The sequence below is a fragment of the Neodiprion pinetum genome, chromosome 1 (assembly GCF_021155775.2).
Source record: "Neodiprion pinetum isolate iyNeoPine1 chromosome 1, iyNeoPine1.2, whole genome shotgun sequence".
Classification (NCBI taxonomy): domain Eukaryota; kingdom Metazoa; phylum Arthropoda; class Insecta; order Hymenoptera; family Diprionidae; genus Neodiprion; species Neodiprion pinetum.
The window spans coordinates 40698671-40719365 of NC_060232.1; the positions used below are offsets into that span (position 1 = coordinate 40698671).

General features: G+C 43.8%; 1 protein-coding gene across 3 annotated transcripts in view; it reads right to left on the reverse strand.

Moving 5' to 3' along the window:
- The window catches only part of alpha-Catr (alpha-catenin related), a 47797-nt gene that overhangs the window by 7659 nt on the left and 19443 nt on the right, over window positions 1–20695 (reverse strand). The window contains exons 2-11 of one of the 3 annotated variants that reach the window (XM_046609023.2): window positions 10737–10926; window positions 8098–8375; window positions 7774–8019; window positions 7439–7702; window positions 7111–7362; window positions 6848–7007; window positions 6630–6748; window positions 6171–6500; window positions 2679–2885; window positions 7–1732 (exon numbers count right to left, since the gene is read on the reverse strand). In XM_046609023.2, the coding sequence (XP_046464979.1) occupies window positions 1292–1732; window positions 2679–2885; window positions 6171–6500; window positions 6630–6748; window positions 6848–7007; window positions 7111–7362; window positions 7439–7702; window positions 7774–8019; window positions 8098–8375; window positions 10737–10926 (2487 nt within the window). In that variant the 3' untranslated portion in view covers window positions 7–1291. Of the gene's footprint in view, window positions 1–6; window positions 1733–2678; window positions 2886–6170; window positions 6501–6629; window positions 6749–6847; window positions 7008–7110; window positions 7366–7438; window positions 7703–7773; window positions 8020–8097; window positions 8376–10736; window positions 10927–20695 lie in introns of those variants that run through there. The other 2 variants (XM_046609021.2, XM_046609024.2) reach the window with 2 other exon arrangements.

Consider the following 20695-nt stretch of genomic DNA (forward strand, 5'->3'; position numbering starts at 1 on the left):
CTGGAAACAGAGCGAGGTTTCGTTATCCGGTATTTAACACCGTCGCAGCGTTCTACGTTTCAATTGTCCGCGAAAGTCGAGGATGGATATCCGAGTACCGCACTTTTCAACTTGTTGGATTTTGATCGATTCAGGGGCACGCACATTACGCTCGAACACGAAATGCGGTGAGAATCGGCTGATATGCCGGTAAGATCGTGGGTTGACATATCGAGCGGGTTGGATATTACAGAGTGCCTGCACTGCGTTCGTTACCGACGTATCAAAAGGTTCTCATCGGATTGTTTAAGCCGAATACGCGTGCCCCTGAATCGGTTAGCGAAATCCGATGAGAACCTGCTAATATGCCGGTAAAATCACGCGTCAACATATCAAGCGGGTTGGATATTACAGAGTACCACTGCGCGCGTTACCGACGTATCAAACCGTTCTTATCGGATTTCATGTTTGAGCTAGATAGGCTCACGTGTACTCACACTCGTTGCATACATTTCTATATTCGCATTAACCCTATAACACTTTACACCTCGGACATTAAATCCATCCTCGTTTTTCTTTCCACTTATCAACTACATAGGTATGTAAGGTGTGCAACACAACTTGCATCTGAAAATCCTGAAAAAAATGATCACTAAGAGATTAGGAAAAACATCAGCGATACTGCGGATTACCTATGATATACTTATATTAGAATCATTAAGAACGCTACGCATTAATCAAAAATTTACATAGTATACTCGTAATTCGTTTGTTTCGAAAAATAAAATTTGAAATTTATGAATATATTCTACGCAGATGCATGCATGCGCAGCTGCTTGAAGAAAAAAATCCAAATTTTCGTGTATCATATATAAGTTACTCGTTATAAAAATGACTGTCGGAATAAATAACCTTACGTTATATGATACGACGAGGAGCGGTAATAAACGAGTTAAAAACATATGTTAGGCTAAAGACAAACGTGGGTAGGGTATAAGTAGTTACATTAAAGAACGATCGTGAAGCTCGGGGGATAAAAACTCACAGAAAAATGTGAAGAATAATTCACCGAATGACGGGAAAAAAAGAAAGAAAAAATAACAGAAGAAGAGGTAAAAGAGAAAAGTGGAAAGGGAGATTTTATGCGGAGTAAAAAGAAACAAACTGAAAGGAAATAAAATCAAACCTGTGCAAAACAATTTGCGATAGAGCTGATCATGTTCCCGATGTGGGTGGTGGAGAAAGGTGTGATTTTCGCGTGTGAGAAATGTGTTTTCAGTCGAAAGTGGCCGAGCAGCGTCACGATTAAGTGTTATCTCGGTTGCAGGTGCATTTGGTGCAGCTGCTGCTGCAGATTTTGCAGGTTTTGCAGGTCGTAAGATGCTCGAAGTCCTTGGGGATTCGGCGGGAGGGTGCCGGGGGTGACGAGGGGGATCGGGATGGAGACGGGCCGCATTCCGTGGGTGGAATCCAACCCCTGGGGACGTTTCCCGAGGAGGGACTGCAGCAGAGTCCCGTGGACCGAGCAGTGGGGGAGAAGCGGCTGCTGCGGGGGCAGGGAAGGCTTCAGGATGTTACGGAGCTGGTAGGAGGTCAGGGGGCGAGGCTGGACGTACGGACTCCGAGAGGGCAGCAGCTTCGGGCTGACCGGATACAGGCACTCCTCCTCGACCGGGCCGGGACCTAGGACCCCAGCCGAAACCGGAAGCGGCACCGGGCCGGCGTCCACCAACTCCGGCATGCTGACCTTGTGCTAGTGAGTGGATTAGACCGTCAAAGTTTTTTCAATTTCACACCCTGCCGAGTTGTTATGCAAGTGTGCATTTCGATTGGTTCGTATTAGCGGCAAGCCAAACCCTCGTCTCGACCATTGTGTCTGACCTGTTTGCCCGGTTACGGAAATTTTGCTTTGCTAGTTTTTGTCGAAAGTAACTGAAGTGAAATTGAAATTGAATTATTGTGCGCTCAGGCTACGATGAGTTTATTAGAAGTGCGTAAGAAAATGAAACACCAAATTTATAAGCAAAACTGAAATGCTTTCGAAATGGTTAAAGAATCTAGTATATTAGTTCAATTTCACTCGGCGATTATTGATTTTACTCGGGAAATTATGTTTTATAAAATTCGAGCAGGCTACGGTTTTTCTTCACACGTTGGTGTTGTCGAAAATTGAAAGTTGAAATTTATAAATTAAGAGCAATGTTGAATTTATAAAAAATAGTTGTGGGGCACGGAGTCAACCAAATAATTCTCACGAATGGTTTACAATCAACAACTCAATTTGATCAACTCTCAACGCACAATGACAACTTGGCAATAAAATTAACAAGAGTATTAATTTTCACCAGCTCTATCGTTCTGTGAAAATCTTTTACTACTCTTTGAAACTCTTTGTACAAAGTATTTTTATTATTTCACGTCATTCTGTACGATGAGATAATCTCAAGTACTTCATTGGCATGATTCGAAGCCTAACACAGTCATCTCGACGTGTATGTGTAACGTGAAAGCAAAATAAAGAAAAAAAAAAAAACAATCAAATCAGCCCCAATTCAACGGTCGAATGCGAAAATCCTGTTTCAAAATGAAAATATGGACGAATCTGGAAATGTGACGGCAAAAATTCGGTGCAGTGCAAAGACTAGAATCAGACAATATCGATGAAAGAGCTGAATATTCATATTTGCGTAAGTGCTGACCTTTGTGGCGCAGACGAAGCAGGTTGTGACCACTTTCGATATAACGTTCATCAGGTTTTTAGTCTCTTGTATAACGTTGTCGACCTTGGTGAATGTCGCGGCTTTTCCAACGGTGGGATTCTTCACCGTGAACTGAAGCTGCTGGACGTAGGTCGGCACTCGGTCCAAGTTCTCCAGAAGCTCCTTCTTGTGAGGTCCGCCCGGCACCTGCGCCCACGTAAAACTGTATCCAGGCTTTCATCCCAGCCTTCCTTCGCGGCAAAGCAAACGCCTTTCCCTCCCTTTCCCGTTTTCCCTTTATGTCCGTGTGGTCAGTTATTTTTTCACTTGTCTTTCTGATCAGATGTATTATAACAATTTTTTGCTCTCTCATTGACAATTTACAAACCTCACGTTGTGGATAATTTCGCAACACGACACGAAGCTCGACGATTTAGGCAAAAAATTGGAAGAACTGAAGGTTCTTCTTTTTGGAAGTGAATACGGTTCGAAAGAAAACATTTTATTTCGATTGCTGCAAGAGGGTTGTTTTCGTTTCTTGATTAGTCATCAGTGTCGTTAGTTCGTGTCTGAATAGTCGATGAGGGAAAACGTTTAGGTCGACGTAGTCGTGTTGACAGGAAACACGTTTGCTTTGCATTCATTCTAACAATAAATTACACGTTATATAATGTACTATTGTAGACAGCGGTCACGAATTTTAGATATAAAAAAAAAATAAATAAATGTAAAACGAACTATGCCTAGATCTATGTGTTGTTATTTATTTCCATTATCTTATCCATATTTAATTTGTATTGATCAATGGCTGTGATGTGTCGTAAACAAAGACATTCGTAAAATACACTCTCATCTAATGTGGCGTGTGAGTAAATTGGTGATAATGTACGATCTATTATATTATGTGACTCTACGAGACAGAGACAGACAGAGAGAGAGAGAGAGAGAGAGAGAGAGAGAGAGAGAGCACAATGCACAAACTGGTGTATAGGTATATAAATGTTACAGTGATGTTTATCGAATATGTATAATGTGTGTAGAGATAGAGAGATGAAATGATCGAACGTGTCAGAGAAACAGAATATTACTTAATAGAATATGTTATGAGACTGCGAACGATAGTGAAAAAGTACAGACCTTCTCGTCTATGCTAGCTTCTCAAAAAATAATGTATCACAACTCTGTCGAAACTCGATTGACCTGCATTCGTTTTGTATCGGATCGGTGACGGTTGAACGGTAAAAATGTTCTGGTATCATGTTTTATACTTAAAAGAAACACAGAAAAATGAATGTAAAGAAATATTAAACGACTTAGAAAGATGAAGTGAACTTAGAATTGAACAAAACGAGAAACGTGGGAGAATTTGAGTAGCCAGCAGAGACTTTGAGACATAATTATTCATGCCCCAGTGGAGAGATTGGAGGAAAAGGGTACCACAATGCACATAGACGTCGTCCGCAGACAGACGCGAAGCATTCCCGTAGCATCTAAAACACACCTTTTACTAAACGTATACACAAAAAATTCTTTATAGGTTTACATACACAAAGATAAAGATAACAATGCCAGATAGATAATACGATATGTATGTACGTAATCAGGTACAATTACGAAATCATAAATCCAAACCAATGTTATTTTTATAATCTGGACTTCTTTTTCTTGTCTTTTCTTTTAATTAGTTAAAACCGTGTCAAGTGCCGCTAATTCGGGTAAGCCGGTCCCGATTTTGCAGCCCTGTTTTGTTGAAGATATACGAATAAGCAGGCGGTATTAATACGTATGGTTATTAATTGTTCAAATCGATAGCCGCACATTCTTGGAGAGTCGTCGTAAAGGGCGACAATATTTCGCTATCGTAATCTTCAGCGTTGAAACGTGATCGGAATTGTTTTAAGTCATTCGAGAAACGGAAGCATAAGTGGCTCCAAGAATGTGCTCGATAATGGTTTAGCTAATTATTTTTTAATTCTCGAATGAAGTATGTGAGCGACGTTTGATTTATACTTGGGGATTAATTGGTTGGTACGTCGCAGGAAACACACGTTATATCGTTACGGGGGTAGCTGTAACTTCGAATGCCATTATTTCACCTCGGGGCTTAGGAGAAAGCGATCAAGTGGCATTAACTGTACAATGATAAATACGCTTTAGCACTCAAGGATATTACGGAGAGTCGTTCGTACACCAAATTTGCCGGAACGATGGTAAAATTCTTCAGTTATAAAAGTTCATTTGTCAATCAGTTGTACTCGAAATACAGAAAAACGTACGGAAATTTTGAAGACTCTTTGTGTGACACAGTACAGTAACGTGATTAGATTGCCGCGTAGAAGAGTGACGTCGATGCTTCCTGAGATGTGTAGTTTTAGTTTATTTTCGTTTAAAGGTGATAATTATCTACGTCATTCAAATGTTTGGCTACGTAGTGTTTATCGAACGGGAAATGATTTTGGACAGCAATGTAAGTATCAGTATTCAACAGTAAAGAACATGTAACGATGCGAAATATTACTAGGATAAAAACGGCACGCGTTCTGAGCCACAAATTAGAGTCTGCAGCCGGCTATTATTACTGCGACGATGATTATCAACAACACATGTCTACGATGTAGATGAAAATTTCTAGCCCAAAAGGGGATCTATGCTTAAAAGATTGAATAAACAGTTACCTGGATGGTTAGAGGCATTCAAGAGCGGGGTAAAAGGGTTTTATAATGATGATACAAAATTCATTTCAAGATAAGAAAAATGTAGCGTCTCGCATACGTGTTTATAATTCAGCGAGAAAAATAGAACGATTCAATGAGAGATGACAAAAGAGAAAAAAGAGAGAGATAGAGAGAGGGGCGACTAGATATATAATTTGTGCCTAGCTATGGGAGGGTTCAAAGGGGCAGCAAACCTTTTAAATCGAACAATATCTAAGGCTAAAAAACTGGGATTAAAGTTATTTCCAGTCTTGTAATTGATCGGCCTGCGCAATTGCTACGCTCGAACGCTTGAATTAAATTAATGACCGCTTATCCAGCACGCGGCAATTTCCAACGATAGGTAGGAAGCGAAATCGGTATAATTGGAAACAACTCTAATCTTATTTACATAATGATAGTATAATAATATAAGGAGTAACCATAACCAAAAACTGTTGGGTAGAAAAAAGTCTCGGCATGAACCGTATTCGTTAACAGTATTATACAGTAATTTCGAGATATAAGATACAAGATAATATGATGTAATGTACAGCGATGGAAAAGAAATCGTCACAATATAGCATTGCCGTACAATCACTTCTCGGATGTTTAAGTTTCGAGACAAAATGAGAGAAAAAAAAAAAAAACACAAAGACGAAAAAAAAAGAAGAAGTAAAACCAAACGGTATAGTAGCAGGTATTGCATGTGGCAATAATTGCATGATCGTCTAAAATTATACATAACGTATGACGGTGTTAAGTAAATGTATAGCAGCCTGAAAACGATTTGACATACCTGGTAGCTGAATTGTCTCACAACTTTGTACAATCTGTTTGCTTCCTCGGCGAAATACTCAGCTTGCGTGAAGAGGTCCTGGGTCGTCTTCAGGGCGCCCTCTCCTCTGGTGAATTGGTACATCGAGAAAGCCATCGACGACATGTTCTTGGCTCTTTTTACGATGTCGTTGTTCTCCTCGAGAGCCGACCCGCTTTCCTGCCACTTCTCAGTTTCTGCATCCATCTCCGACGTTATCAGTTTCATCTCGAGACCAGCCTTCGCTATCTTGGCTTGCTCCTCGCTGTCCAGTCGCACAGGCTTCAACGGTTTACTCGTCGTTCCGTGTTTCTACAACCAAAATTTTGACTCAGACTTTTTTCGCAGGTAGTCTCTTGTCAAGACTAGAATTGACGTTCTGAGTTTTCGATCGAGAAGTTCGCTACTGGCAGTCAATTCTCTAGTCCTTTTCTCACTTACCCCTGGTCGCGGAAGCGACATGTAAACCTGCTTCTCGGGTCGATTCTGGCTCAGCTCGAGGACGTCTTTTGCGACCGCGGTTACGTCGGACATGAGCCACTGCCACATGTCGGCGAACACTGAAATTTTTGCGACAGAACGATGATTAGATTACGTCATAGATCCAACACGGGATTTAAAGATCCTGAGGTTCGATCTCCGATCATTGTCTCACAAACCTTCGAGGTTCTCTTTTGCGATTTTACTCGTCGGATGCCTCGCCAAGGTGTGAGCAGCCGTCACTACCTGCGGTCCGTATATTCTCAAGTTGATTTCCGTGAACTTGGCCGAGACTTGGAGCGACTCGGAGAGTGCCACGTGTCTCAAAAGCTTGCAAACCTGTAAGCACACAACTGCAATGAGCATGTCAGCCAAGCCCAGGATCGAAAGAAGCGTCAATTTTTGTTCGAAAGTTAGCCAAAGATAAATACTGCAGGCTCACCTCGAGAATGTGTTCAATGTACTCGTGAAACCGATCGCTACTCTCTTGAAGCCTGTCTATGTCGTTCGCCAGGGCAAGATTTCGGATGGTGGAGACAAGCTCCTGACCCGCCTTGGTGACCTGTCCAAGGTCGCCAGCCTGCTCCATGGTGGTAGTACCGAGTTGCTGGCGGAGATCTCTGGTGGCTCGCAGGACCCCGAGAACGGCCTGTTCCATTTCCGAGCTCGGTGAGCCTCCACCGCCTTCAAAGTTCTCCTAGGACGAAATCACGCACTTACGGCAACGTCCTTTTTCCACGCTAATGGCGGACGCTACAAGTTCGACTCACCATGCTGTTTCCAATCCTCAAGAGTTGGTTCAGCTCGAGCTTCGCCCTGTCGCACAGAAGGAGAATGTTCTCTCGGTGCTCGTGACTGGTATAAGCACTGTCCGTGAAGTCCTGGGTTCTCTCGACCACGGTGTCCAGCGCCCTCGTCAAGGTCTCTCGACACCCTGGACCCAGCAAAGTCATTCTCGTCGTTTCCACCAGACGCTCGAAGTGTTTCAGTGCTGAGCATACGGTGCTACTGTCCCAGTCTTCTTGCTGGGGATTCTGAAAGCACACCGTGTCGTTAACCGTCCAAAAATCAACGTAGCCTGGCGCAAGGCAGCGCATCTCTTTACCTGAGAGTTGGTATAGGATTGCTGGGACTCGCTGCAGTCCAGAACCCCATCCTTGACCACGTAGTGTATCAGGTCCATGGCTCTCCTCATTTGGCAGAACACTGTGTCCCTATTTTCCTTGGCCGACGGGCATTCCGGGTGCCTGAGGCAGGTTTTGCTGGAAGTGAGAAGCATCATGGTGCTCCTTTCAAGGACTTGACGAGCGGCGGCCATTTGAGCTCTCCGCCTTTCATCCTTGAGGTCATTCTGGAAGCGGAAAGGTGTTTTTGGTGAAAGGCATTCGCGGTGTTCTAACGGCGCGTCAGACATATCAAAAACTCCCACCTGTCGATCACCCGTCAGGTGGGCCAGCTCCACCATCTCGGCGCCAAACTGACTGAACGCTTTCACGAACTCCGTAAAGTTCGAGACGCTCTCGAGGCGGCCGAGACTTCGTGCGACTTTGTCCTTGGCCAGGAGAAGCTGCTTGACTACAACTATGTCGGCCAGGAGCAGCACCCGGGTTACCGATCCCAAAAGGCATCGTGCCGCTCTCACAACTGACCCTCTGTCCGCCAAGCTGTCCTCCATCGCGCATTCGCACAATTTTTCAATGGCTGAGCCTGGGACGTGACGAAATTTTCGATTGCATGATATAATTTTTCATCTAACGGTGGCGAACGCGAACTAGGGAAAAGCGCGATGTTGGATATAAGGATAGAAAAGAAGAGGACCGAATAAGAGGAAGTTGGACTAGGTTACAAACGATCAGGTGACCCACGCTGAGAGGGTTAACGGCAGCACGACACACGAAGCCATTCTATTAAGGAGTAATTTCCTGAGTTAGAGTGTCACCTATATTTAGCTCCAAGGCACAATATTGCCTTTGGCTATCAGCGGCGAGTACCAACACCAGAACCCGCCGGAGGGTAGCTCACTGTTTCGTGTCATCCCACCCAATATCACCTTTCGCTAATGAAAGCTAAGCCTCTTTTTCCCGAGTCAAATCGTATGGAAACAGCCTGCGGCGAACGGCTATCCCGTGGTGGATGTGAAGTGCGTGCGTCTTATCGTTGACTCGTCCCTGGCGAGTAAGAGCAAGATTTCTTATTCGGTTCATGATATCAAATGGAATCGTTGAGGGAAGAGAGTCCGCAGTCGAACGATAACATTCCATGCTCAACAAACAGCGCTGAATCACGAGACTATAGTAAGTATTCAATGTATGCGTGAATATACGTGGGCGAACTGAATTGGATCGTTAGATCGACTTTGCGAGGTATTTCTCACCCTCCCTGCTACCTTGATAATGAAACCTTAGAACGTTTCATGCAAATAACTGCGACCGTTGACCATGGCGTATATTCTCTATTCCATCTATTCACGTGTATTGTATTTCGCCAGCGGCATTCATTCATCGTATCCGACGATCCTACGTGAATTTGGCAACGTTTCGTCGATTGTACAGCTACGGAGATTCGTTCGTTATTAGTTCTGACTCCTTTACAAATGCAGGACGTAGACGTTCACTCTTGAATTCAATGCAGACTCGTCAAGGGGCGTCATTATTCACTCCAACACATAATGGCTCAGGACCGGTTTTGTCCTTGCAAATAGACCTCATTGACGTAAAAAAGAATCCAGCGTACTAATTGTCGCGGCACATTAAAGCCATCAAGAAGCAAGTACTCTTTACTCCCAATGAATGTAACAAAGTCCATGGGTACAATGTGACAAGTTCTGGTTGTCAATGCCGTTTACTTGCACATTTACTTGCTCGAGCAGGTAGGTACGTACCATAAACACTGGAATGAAGACGTGAAACGAGCTTTGCCAATTAGCGATCTGGCATTTTGGCATGCATAATCAAGAAGGTTTTGAAGAATTTTGCATAATGATAGGTAGTTGCTACCGTAAATATTCATCAAGAACCGACTACTCTAGAAGAGACGACGATTGTTGTCGACCCACCACAGACGTCCTATTTACAAGTTAACTTTACCCTGACCTTAAAAGTTTGTCAGTCTCAGAGTGGCTTGAAGATAGAGAGGAATCCTAGCGTACTATGTATATGTGCTCACAGAAACGTTGAATGTGGTCGCAAAACTCGGCTGCATTCAGACTCTAGGTTCCAGACGAAGAGGCTACCGAGGGCATTGATCGATGCAGTTTTTTGCCGGCTACCAGCCCATTTCATAAACCCACCGACACATCGACCCACTGATTATACACGCTGTACCTAAAGCTACGAGTTGTCGAGTTGCCCCGTAAAAAAATCTACGCGATCTTAAGCGAGGCACACTTAGTCAAGGTCGAACTAATGAATTACACTCCCAAGTGAAAGAAATGAAAACAAAAAACCGAGTCTTATATATTACGTTAGCCCAGTTTCTTTCCGGTCTTTCGGAAAAAAGAGTTTAAATCTACCTAACTTGATTCTACGGTATAATGCGGTGGGTTGAGAGAGAAATATTTTCACCTCTGAGCTGCATTTCAATAATATTAATTGACCTTGGAAAGTTTTCGAGGGACGGCCACTGTGTTAAATATCAATTTAAGATCCTCGTCCTGTTAAGTTCAGTAGAGCAGATCCAAACGGATCAATATTATTTGGTATATCGTTAACCAGTTTGTTGAACGAGTTGACAAGGGTCATGGTTTCTGTGTCGTGTACTTCAGACGCTTAGAGTTTCTTTTCAACGTTCTCCAAATTCTTGAAACAAACAAAAGATTCATCCAACCGAAAGCGGCGTAATACGGGAAAAAAGTGTACAAGACGGCTGGGTCTGAATGTCATTGCAGGAAGAGAATAAATTCGCAGTGCTTCGAGCCTGTCCACGTGACGCGGAATTGAGAGAGCATAGAGAAGAGGAGGACGCTTTGGAGAGCGTTGAGTAACTGGATTAGCGGGAGGAGAATTGGCTGATTAAGGTAATAAAATTGGGTTATACAGGCATCGAAGAGAAGCGGGCAAGTATAATTACCAGCAGCTCTAGCTTCCTTGCAGGCCTCGTACATGTCCTGTTTGATCTCGGGGTTATCGTCGGCGATGGTTTCCCCGACGGTGACGAACCTTTCGACGGCCAAATTTACCGCCTGCCCGACCCTGGCGACGGCTCTGAGACTCCGGTCCGAACATAGCGGTCTTTCCCGGTGGGAGACTAGGGTGGATATCTGAAAGCACCACGTAAATAGCCGTGAGAAAAAGCGATCCCTGGAGATGTCACATAATTGGATTTGACTTTCAGCTCCAAGCTTGCCGATAGTCAAATACAGTGGTGTCGATAGGTACAGCTTGTTACACATATTATGTCATTCTCATGGCAGTTGAAAGCAACGGCGGAAAGTTGGCGGCTGGAATAGCAAGGGTCGTTCGAATTGTAATACCGATGCACAACGAAGCGGGCCGAGGTACAACCGTGCAAATGACATCGTCTTCCTCACGCAACTGAACAATACGCATTTTAAGCTCGTGACGCTTTGACGTCACGACGTGGAGGCTGGAAGTTGTTGGACCAGCCGAGATAGGACAGGCAGCGAAGACGAGTGACAGAAAAGCGGCGACGAGGCATTGTTTTACCGTATGAATACCGGCACAAAGGAGTGAAAGTCAATTCTGGCCGTACCACGTTTGTCCGTGCAGGCTGTGCTTTCGACGCTTTCGTTGAAGCACGCCGAATGTTTGTTCAAGAGACAACCGGAGCAGTCCAGAGTTTTACAATTTAATGATGGGTCGGAACTGCACGGAGGCTTCAGACATCTCCGTTTCGTCTTTCTCTTCCTTCTTTTCGGGAAATAATTAGGAGAGTTTGGATACACAGGAAGAGAACGCGTTCTCATCATCGCGCGCTGATGAGGTTTCGACTTCGATGCATATTGTGTGTCTTTTCAAAGAAGACCCAGGGTATTGTGCCGTCCGACCTATTCTAGCGATACATGTATAATACCGGGCCACTTCTGAAAGGACAAAAGAAAATTGAGTGCTTCAATTTTAAGGAATTGTCAACTCTCGACGGCCGACTTGAGAGAGCTTTACCCTGGAGTTGGACAGGCTCCGACCATTTGGCCCTCGGCCAAATGTCAAAACTACTTAGGCGTCACCCCGCCCTGTCTTCCAAGTGAAAATAATGTAAAATGACGCAGTAAATAAATCGTTAAGGCTCGGTATAGCCACGCTACGAAAAGAGATAAGATGTTGGAAAGATGTAGACTTACTTATAGTTCGATGAAAAAACAAAAATGACGACAGGAGCGGACAATTTGAGAGCCACGAATATCGGAGAAACAAAACTCGGAAGGCAAGCTCGTCTTGCTGACATCGTGGCGAGGGGCGGACGAGGTTTGAGGAGGTGGCTTGCTCTGGGCTTTCACAACAGGGGTATGAAGCTGCAAGTGTCGCGGTGCAAAGGTCGAGTGACGAGAAGTAGGGTTAAACTTGGCGGCAACCCCGGCAGAATATAGCCTACTGCAATTTACGCCAAGTCTCTAGAGTGCAAGTGCGAATCTTGTGCTGCCTTAAATTATTATACCAATCCGACACGTGACAGTCTTGTGTGTACGAGTCGTCTTTGCGATATACAAATAGCGAGCGTTAACGTATCGAGGCCTTGCAGATCAATCCAAAGCGTATTTTTGGGATATTTTTGAGATTCTCAAGTTTTTGAGCGATCAATTTTCAGGGAAACGACACGAAATAACGAGCTGCGCGGCGACGCTGTGTCGTTCTCTCGGCGAACAGAGTGTAAATGTTTTCACATTTGCGTTACTAGAAACGCAATGCAATGACGTCACATCTGTCGATTCTCTCCCAGTGTTCTTGTTTTTGTTTAGTGTCGCACATAAGTAGTTTCGCCTCGAAAGATCATTGATGTTCGGTTGAAAATTCATGTCTGCAGAAATTCATTTCGGTTTAGTGCCATGATAGTCAGGAATGCTGGTACAAGTCACGTGAATATAAATCAATATATTCAATTATAATTTTTCATCGCAAAGACTGAAACGGTTGTTCGTCAGTCCCAAGAAATATCAATTAGAATGTACTATAGCAGCATCTAGATCTTTACCGATTTGTCAACGTCAACTCGTGCCACCGATTGGAGCCTCCCAGTCATTAGCTTTGCATCTCGGCAGTTACTCCAATCCCCAGTGCGGAACAAATGTCCAACGATATTTGAATATACGAGTCTGCTGAATTTTTCTTTCCAGCCAAGTCGCATCTGGCGATCTCTCAGCCGGGTTTGAAAGTAAAAAAATAACTGCGTCTACGTGTCAGAGTCAAGTGCAGCGCTGTTCGAAAGTCATCGCTTTGCTTTAGTAGACGGCGAGTGGCAGGCAGGCAGGCAATTCTGTAGGGCTAAACAAGGTGAGCTAGGGTGGCGAGTGAAAAGGCCGACAATGCAAAAGCACCGCGTCTCGCGTGGATGCGGCGTGTCTAAGACGGGGTAGCCACAGGGGTGGTTGCACGTTTCCGCACAGGGGCTGAGAAGACAAAATGACGACGAGCTGCAGCATCGCCACGATATTTCGCTTCGCTCCGCAGGTTTTACTGCAACGCAAAGCACCGCTATACGGTGAACTTTTTTGCTCGAGTTAAGTGTGACTTCGGCTGGATTAAAACCGATTTTTTTGACTATGACTTTTTCCCGCTCGTACTTCAATCGTGTTTTATGTACATACAAGAGATAGGGTGGTCCTTAAGGAGGTCATTTTTGAATTTCGATCGGCTCACCCTCCAAATCGGATTCACATCATTGAAAAAAAAATTCTCTATTTCTTTCAGATTCTTATCTCAATTCTAATTCCTGCTCCAAGAAGGGTGGATTTCCCCATTCAACCCTTTTAGGGAGACATCAAATTTATCGAACGGATTTAGATGAAAGTTGGTTATAGGAGGTTTTTGGGGTCGCTGATTACGAATTTGAGTCCAAAATTTGAACTTCAAAGTGGCGGATCCAATATGGTGGATAAAAATCCATATTGGATGCACCATTTTGAACATTGTATTTCCGAGTTCAGATTCGTAATCAGCGACCTCGCAAACCCTCGAGTACCGAGTTTTATCGAAATCAAATGACTTTTTGGATTTCACTCCACCATATTGGATTCGTCATTTTTAATTTTCAAATTTTGAGTTCAGATTCGTAAGAGGCGACCCAAGAAACCCCTCTATACCAAATTCCAACTAAATCCGTTCGTTAGATTTGATGTCTCATTGAAAGGTTTGAATCCACCCTCTTTCGGACACGGGTTAGAGTTGAGATATAAGACTGAAAAATATAGAGACCTATTTTTGAATTATCTGGAACCAATTTAGGGGTGAGCCGGTCGAAATTAAAAACTGATCTTCTTAAGGACGACCCTAATAAGAGGTATCTTTGTCTATCAATCAGGGGTTGCAATACCGGATATTCGGGAAGTTCAACTGTCCACAGTTGATAAAAAATCAGTTGGAGAGCCAAGCCGGCATCGGTGAAACAAACCTGAAGCCTGCGTGATGTTCCGATTCATTGTTTCGTGAAAGTGCGGCAAAAAGGGTAAAATTATGAAAACCATTAGAGCTCGCGAGCTTGAGCATGGCAAGGTTATAAAAGTACACTTATCGCATAGCGACCTTTTGACCTCTGCCATTCGCCCTCAGCTCCTGCGGCCACTTCTTCTTCTCTTCCACAAGCCTTTCCTCTATTTTCTTCAACTTTTTTATCACTTTTTTCCACTCTTTATCTCCACGTCTCGCTTACTCCACGTATCTACGACAGGTAGACGACGATTCTCGTGCGACGCGGCGAGAGAAATGAAGACGCTTCGCATTCAACGCCGCGCGTCGCGTCCTTCGGGCTTCGTTCACATATAATACCTACGGGCAGCCACATCAATTCCTTTATCATTAGCCACGCTTCAATTAGCCGACCATTTTCGATCAGCGGGGGGGGGGGTATGGGGGCAATAAATTCAAGTCCCGAAACCAAGGGATGCCCCGGAGCCAAACTACCCGATCCTGCAGTCTGGAACTTACCCGGGAGCCAAACTCAAAAGTTCGCCTCTCGAACCCGGGCCACGCTTTCAAGTAATTTCACCAAATTTTCACCGTGCTATTGGTTAGGATATTAATACCTGTCACGGAATCCCCTCGCTAAATATAAAGGAGCGGGCAGATAGTTCGGTGAAATATTGCGAGCGATGAAGGCGGATCATCACCGCAGTTCGTATTCTCCCCGTTTCTCGCGGGGGTGAGAATTCCGTACGGAAGTCGTGAAATACGGCCGGGAATTTCTCGGCCTGAACTCTCTGGCTAAGGAATTACTTTATTATGAATTACAATATACATATACCTGGATGTGACCGCGTCATTATTGTTAGAAAGAAAAAACTTGGGGAAATAAAAATATATTCCCCATCTTATCTCCTTATCACTGTTTCACGCAGAAGTTTGACTTTATTTTCCTCCACTTCGATAATTACCAAGAGGTCAGAACGACGGGTGATTAAGACGTGTGACAAATAACGCTGATGGGGAACGAAATGTACTTCGATCAGCATGATAACGTGTAGGTAACGTAATGAGCTGGGCCAATGCAATCTGTATAGTCGTGCAAACGCGGTTGGAATATGATATACGGTATGAACCCCGTTCCGAAGCATGCACGATCGAGTTGCAGTAGTTGTAGGGCTAATTACCTAGTTCGTATATACAGTAGGTCTATCTTGACACGACGAGTAGGCGCGTAGGTAGAACGAGTATATATTAATATCGTTGAACTCACTAATTATATAAAGGCGCCAAACGCCATTAGATCCTTAATTCCATATTAACAAGAGTTAAAAACGAAAGAGCAATTATTAACAATTTTGACTACACGATATATAATTGTGTAATAAATAAATCGAGTTGCGTTGGAGCTCGTTTCTGTAGCCGCACGGTAAGAGAAAGAAAAGAAATTTCCGTTTCACCTACAGTACGTGAAATTTTCAATCACGGAGAAACAGTGGGAGTAATTCATATACACGTATTGGCTAATGGTTTGAAAATCGATATCATGCATCGCGTCACCGTATAATTGCATATATGGACGATTACCGGTCAATTTGGTACAACGCAACAGTCCTTGAAATTTCTGCTTCGACGTTTTCCAATTTACTGCAAATCACGATGCGGTTGAAAATAACGAGAGAAAAATATTGAGAATACGATGTATTTGTACAATTTGTACTGGCGAATCTCTGCAAGTCGTCTAATTTTTAGGCAAAATCTCAACGCAGTTGTACTAAATTTGCATATTGTCAGCCTCGATTTGTACCAAATAGTAAATATTTCATTCTCGAAACGCACGTAACAAGAGGAATGAAAATTGCAAGACTGCCAATTTTCGAGAACTTTAATTTTTCGAATCAGCCCGACGGAAAAAGATGCCGGAAAAAAATGAAAAAGCTCCAAAGCCCGTTAAAATAGCTTTTTCCGGAAGGCAGCGGAAGGGATTCCTTACACCGTCAGCACCGTGCAGGTGTAAAATCCTTGGAGTTTCCGGTCGCCTCGTGCCTTCGTTTGAGTTCGGCTTCGCATCCGCGATCAACGAGACGCGTTCCTCCATGTTTCAGGATTCCCGGGGCGCGTCGCAAGCTCCTCATCGCAGCTACGTATCCATTATATTCCCTAATACAAGCCTTGGGGTGACCCAATTCTGCCGATCAACTCGCGCGAGAAAAATTACCGAGCTAATGATCCCGGGAGTGGCGGAGTATAATTTTTGCTCCTCGTGGCTGGTGTGATGCGAAAGCTTGCACGCGCGGGGATGAAAAACGAAAAAATTTCTGACGAAAATTTCAGCCCCGCAGTTAGATCTTGATTAAATAAACTTGGTCTCCGCGCGAGTTGGGCTGGCTAAATAATCGGTTTCGCATGGCGGGCTCGATGTAAGATCGAGGATAATGTTGCGAATTGAACTTTCCGCTAAAGTTTCATACTTTTCTTACATACGATGTATCGATAAGCCGGGATCCGGATCATCGGGGTTTTACGAAGCTGTTATGTAAACAAATACACCCAGAGGCTCGGCCCGGTGACCCGCGTCAATACATACCTATATATATATGTATATGTATATATATACTGACATGCATTCGCCCACCTTCACGTGGAATCACCTATACACCCGGGGGACGAATACACGTCGCATGTGTGCGATGAGAGGCCGGGATAATAGCGGGTGTAGCGCGATGTAGTCGCCGCTGCAGTGCGGGGTTACCGTAATCCATTTAATGGTGATTGGATTTTGGTATACGTAGATGATTATGTATCTTATACCATAACTTTGCATGACGTGGAAATATGCAAAGACTTTTTCGGCCCCCCGTCAGGCTTTCTGAATATCGGTGAATCGGCATCTTCCGGAGCCCGCCAAATTCGGAATTGGACACTTTGTCCCCAAACTATCAGTGAAAGTCCCAGATTTATATTCCGAGTAATCCACAAGCCGTACTCTGATTTTCATTAACAGTTTCGGGGGTTTATTTATGCGGGAAAAACTTTTATAACCGCTTAAAAAGCCCGAACTATCTTTGATTTGAATTTTGTGACACGTACTAGTGAGTGACAGTAGTTTCGAACGGGAAGGAAAAGTATAATTTGTTTAATGTTGTTGTCGGGTTGACTGAAATTGACTGTCCGTTTTGACTGACTTGGTGATTTGGAGCTCTGAACCTTAGAATCATTGTATATTGTAAATTCTTGTGTTTCCGTTTGTTTTTTCGATTCCGTCTTATCAACCTCATGTAAATCTTGATTGAATGTACACTAGGGTGTTTGGAAAAAAATTAATTTGTGATTTCCTATCACGGCACTCCATAAAAAGTGTGTTTAGGTTAAAAGAAAGGATCTGCGAAAAGATTAGCGTTATACGTTACGTGGAAAATCGCGCTCACTCGATTTTACTTTTATACATATTTTCAAATCTATGAAGAATCGTGATAATTTTTTTTTTGTTGCTTACTTCAATCGTAATATCAATTTACGTCACCAAGGAGACCCACACGCGTAATATTAAGAGAATAAGATTCCCGGTTGATATATCGTTGTGTTACGGATCGTGATCTTTGAGATGAATATAAATGTCAAGAAAGAAATAATATTTGAAGTACTAAAACGTGTTTCTTCATTTTTGATTAAAAGTCAAAAATCAAATAAGCGCGATCTTGCACGTAACGTAGAACGCTCATCTTTTTACAGAATCTTTCTTTTAACCTAAAGAAAATTTTTAGAGGGTGCCACAGTGGAAAATCGCAAATCATTTTTTTCTGAAACACCCTAACGTATAAACTAGTGCAGGGATGTAGTACTAGAGCAAAAATGTCCGACTTTCCCTTAAACTTATCTTCGTCGTACGGATTTCCCTTATACTTTAAGGCTTTTCCGGTTTGCAGGCTAACCGGATACGGGAAATTAAACTGTATCGAATGTACTGGCAAATTTTCCGGTCCATTCACATAAAACGGTTTTAGAATTGATTTTAGATGTAGAAAATTCATGAACAGATTTCCGTCGTACTAGGTGTGCAAATAACGACCGAGTTTGAGTTGAAGAATTCGCGTAATATCGGCCGATTCGTGCGCAGAGAATTGTTTCTAACACTTAGTCGTGAAACACTGTGAACTTTCCACCGAGAAGAGAAATGAAATTTTCTCGATATATTACAGCCTCTACGCACATGTGTAAGTGGCAGCCATTACGGGAAACGTCGAAGCGGTGAAAAGGAAAAGTTTTAAAAGTAAGGCCAGCGCTGAGCGGATAGTCTGAAAGCTCGAATAGCTTTTGCGGAACGTCAGAAATATCGTGACCGGAATGCGGAATAATCTTTTGCCCGTCCGTCCCGCGGCAGTGAATCAGAATTCGACCGAGCGAATGGGGCTTATGCCCGGATGTCTGTGAAACGCGCTTATGTAATCGAAATTCTCCACCGACGTATAGATAACGCAGCTCTGCAAAAAAGCAATTTTTTTTTTTTCAATTGCATGGGATGTTTTTGGTAAATATTATGTTTTCGAGTGTACTAAATCCAAAAGTAAATTCCATTTCCCTTCATCACGAACAGTATTCTTGCGAAATAGAAGGTGTTTGCATAAAAAAGAATAACAATAATGAAAAACCCTCATTTTATTAGAATGAACCAGGCAATGTTTTTTATAAAATGAGATGAAAAATTTCTTTATGAAATGTATTTAACATTCCGTGTTCATTGTTTTCGCCTACGAAACTTTTTCTTCTTCTCTCTGATACACGTCCCAACATGCTTCCGCTTTCCATTTTTCGTTTCTCTGTTTGCATTTATTCTCGAGTCTCACTATAATGAATATTAAATGGAAGTAAGAAATTACTTTGGCCCAGGATTGTTAGAACCAAAAATAAGATATCAGATTTCGAATTACATGGGAGTTTCGTTCTACATGAAGCTACAAACACTGGTTGAAGAAAAAATCCGACGTGATGGAACTTTTTCAGTAATTTTCCCGACTTCGGTGAGTGAAAATCTATAAGAGGCATTATATAAAACCAGTACAGTTTTTTGGTTGCAGACCTGTTTAATAATACATGGCGTGTAACAGCAGACACGAAGCTGTAACGCTTTGATGACGCGTAGCTTTCACGTGTATGTGCATAATTCGAATTCTCGAAAGTCCGCAGCTGTAGTCGGGCGGATATTATAACGCTTTCGAAAACAAGTCAACCGGAAATACCGAGAAGAACGATTGTGTTGCGGGTGGCGTCCCGGCGTCGCCGCGTCGGAGGTCGTCTCCTGGCCTTGAAACGATTCCCGGGACTCGGATTTTGGCAGAGCTTTCGGAAGGGGTGCAAGCAGGAGACGCGGGCTCGCGACGAACGAGAAAAACGAAGAAGCGGACGACGGGACGCGGAAATTACAGACGAAACGCAGCTGAAAGCCTGCTTATCCTCCAACCATTCTCGGGAGATCGATGATCCCTAATTTTCCTATTATTCCGGAGAGCGGATGAGAAGAGAAATGGGTGAGAAATTGAATCAAAGAATACGGTATAAAAGAGGGACGTCCAGAGTATTTTATATGCCGTGTAGCTCTCGTCTTATGACATTAACGAGTGACAAATCTTCCGCGCGGCACAATGAGAGCGAAGTATTTTTAGAGGGCGAATATATTCGCAGCGGGTGCCCGACGAAACCGCCACCCCTTACCGCCCCTGGAAGGTCGGAGCAGGAAGGAAACGGGCTAGCTTTTAGTGAAGGAGGGTGCAGCCCTGCCTGGGAATTCCGAGCTTAAAGCTCGGGCTCGTTTTGTTATAACATTTGCCGATGACTGATGGTATTCGTATTATACGTGCAGCAGCTCGCTGATCGGGCAAGATAGCCACGTTTTGACCTTTGAACTACCTTTCAGCGAACGGTTGGGGGGGAGTCTCTTTGTGTAACCCGGCCATCCCGTAGGTAGATCCTGTATTTTCGACGCTGTACATATTTCAAAGCGTGATGCTAATCGCTCGCGATCGCTTCTCCTAGACTCACCGATGAAAATTTTGTTCTCTCCAAACCCGACGCGGCTCCTTGATTTCGACAATCGAGCTCCTTCCTTTTCAGGGTCGCGGAATCAATCCTTGAGATAAGACGAGGCGCGAAGCGTCCTCGCACAGCCCGGCCGGGTCGGACTGTTTCCTTCGGTCTCGTGCCAGGTGAACTCGAATTATTCTAGCTTTAACTCGTCCTCGACGGAGCGATGGTAATCTGCCCTTTGTGCGAGGGGCCTTAGCTTAAGCATCGAGCCAGTCTTAGACCCGTCCGCCTGTAAGCCCCGGCACGAAAATGGCGAAACGTAAACGACTATTAAATCCCGAAGGTCAACCATGCCGGAGTGTCGCGGAATTCACCCCGGGATGACGTTTTGCAACCATTCGAGTTCGCCGTCCGTTCACCATTCGAGGTTTTCGA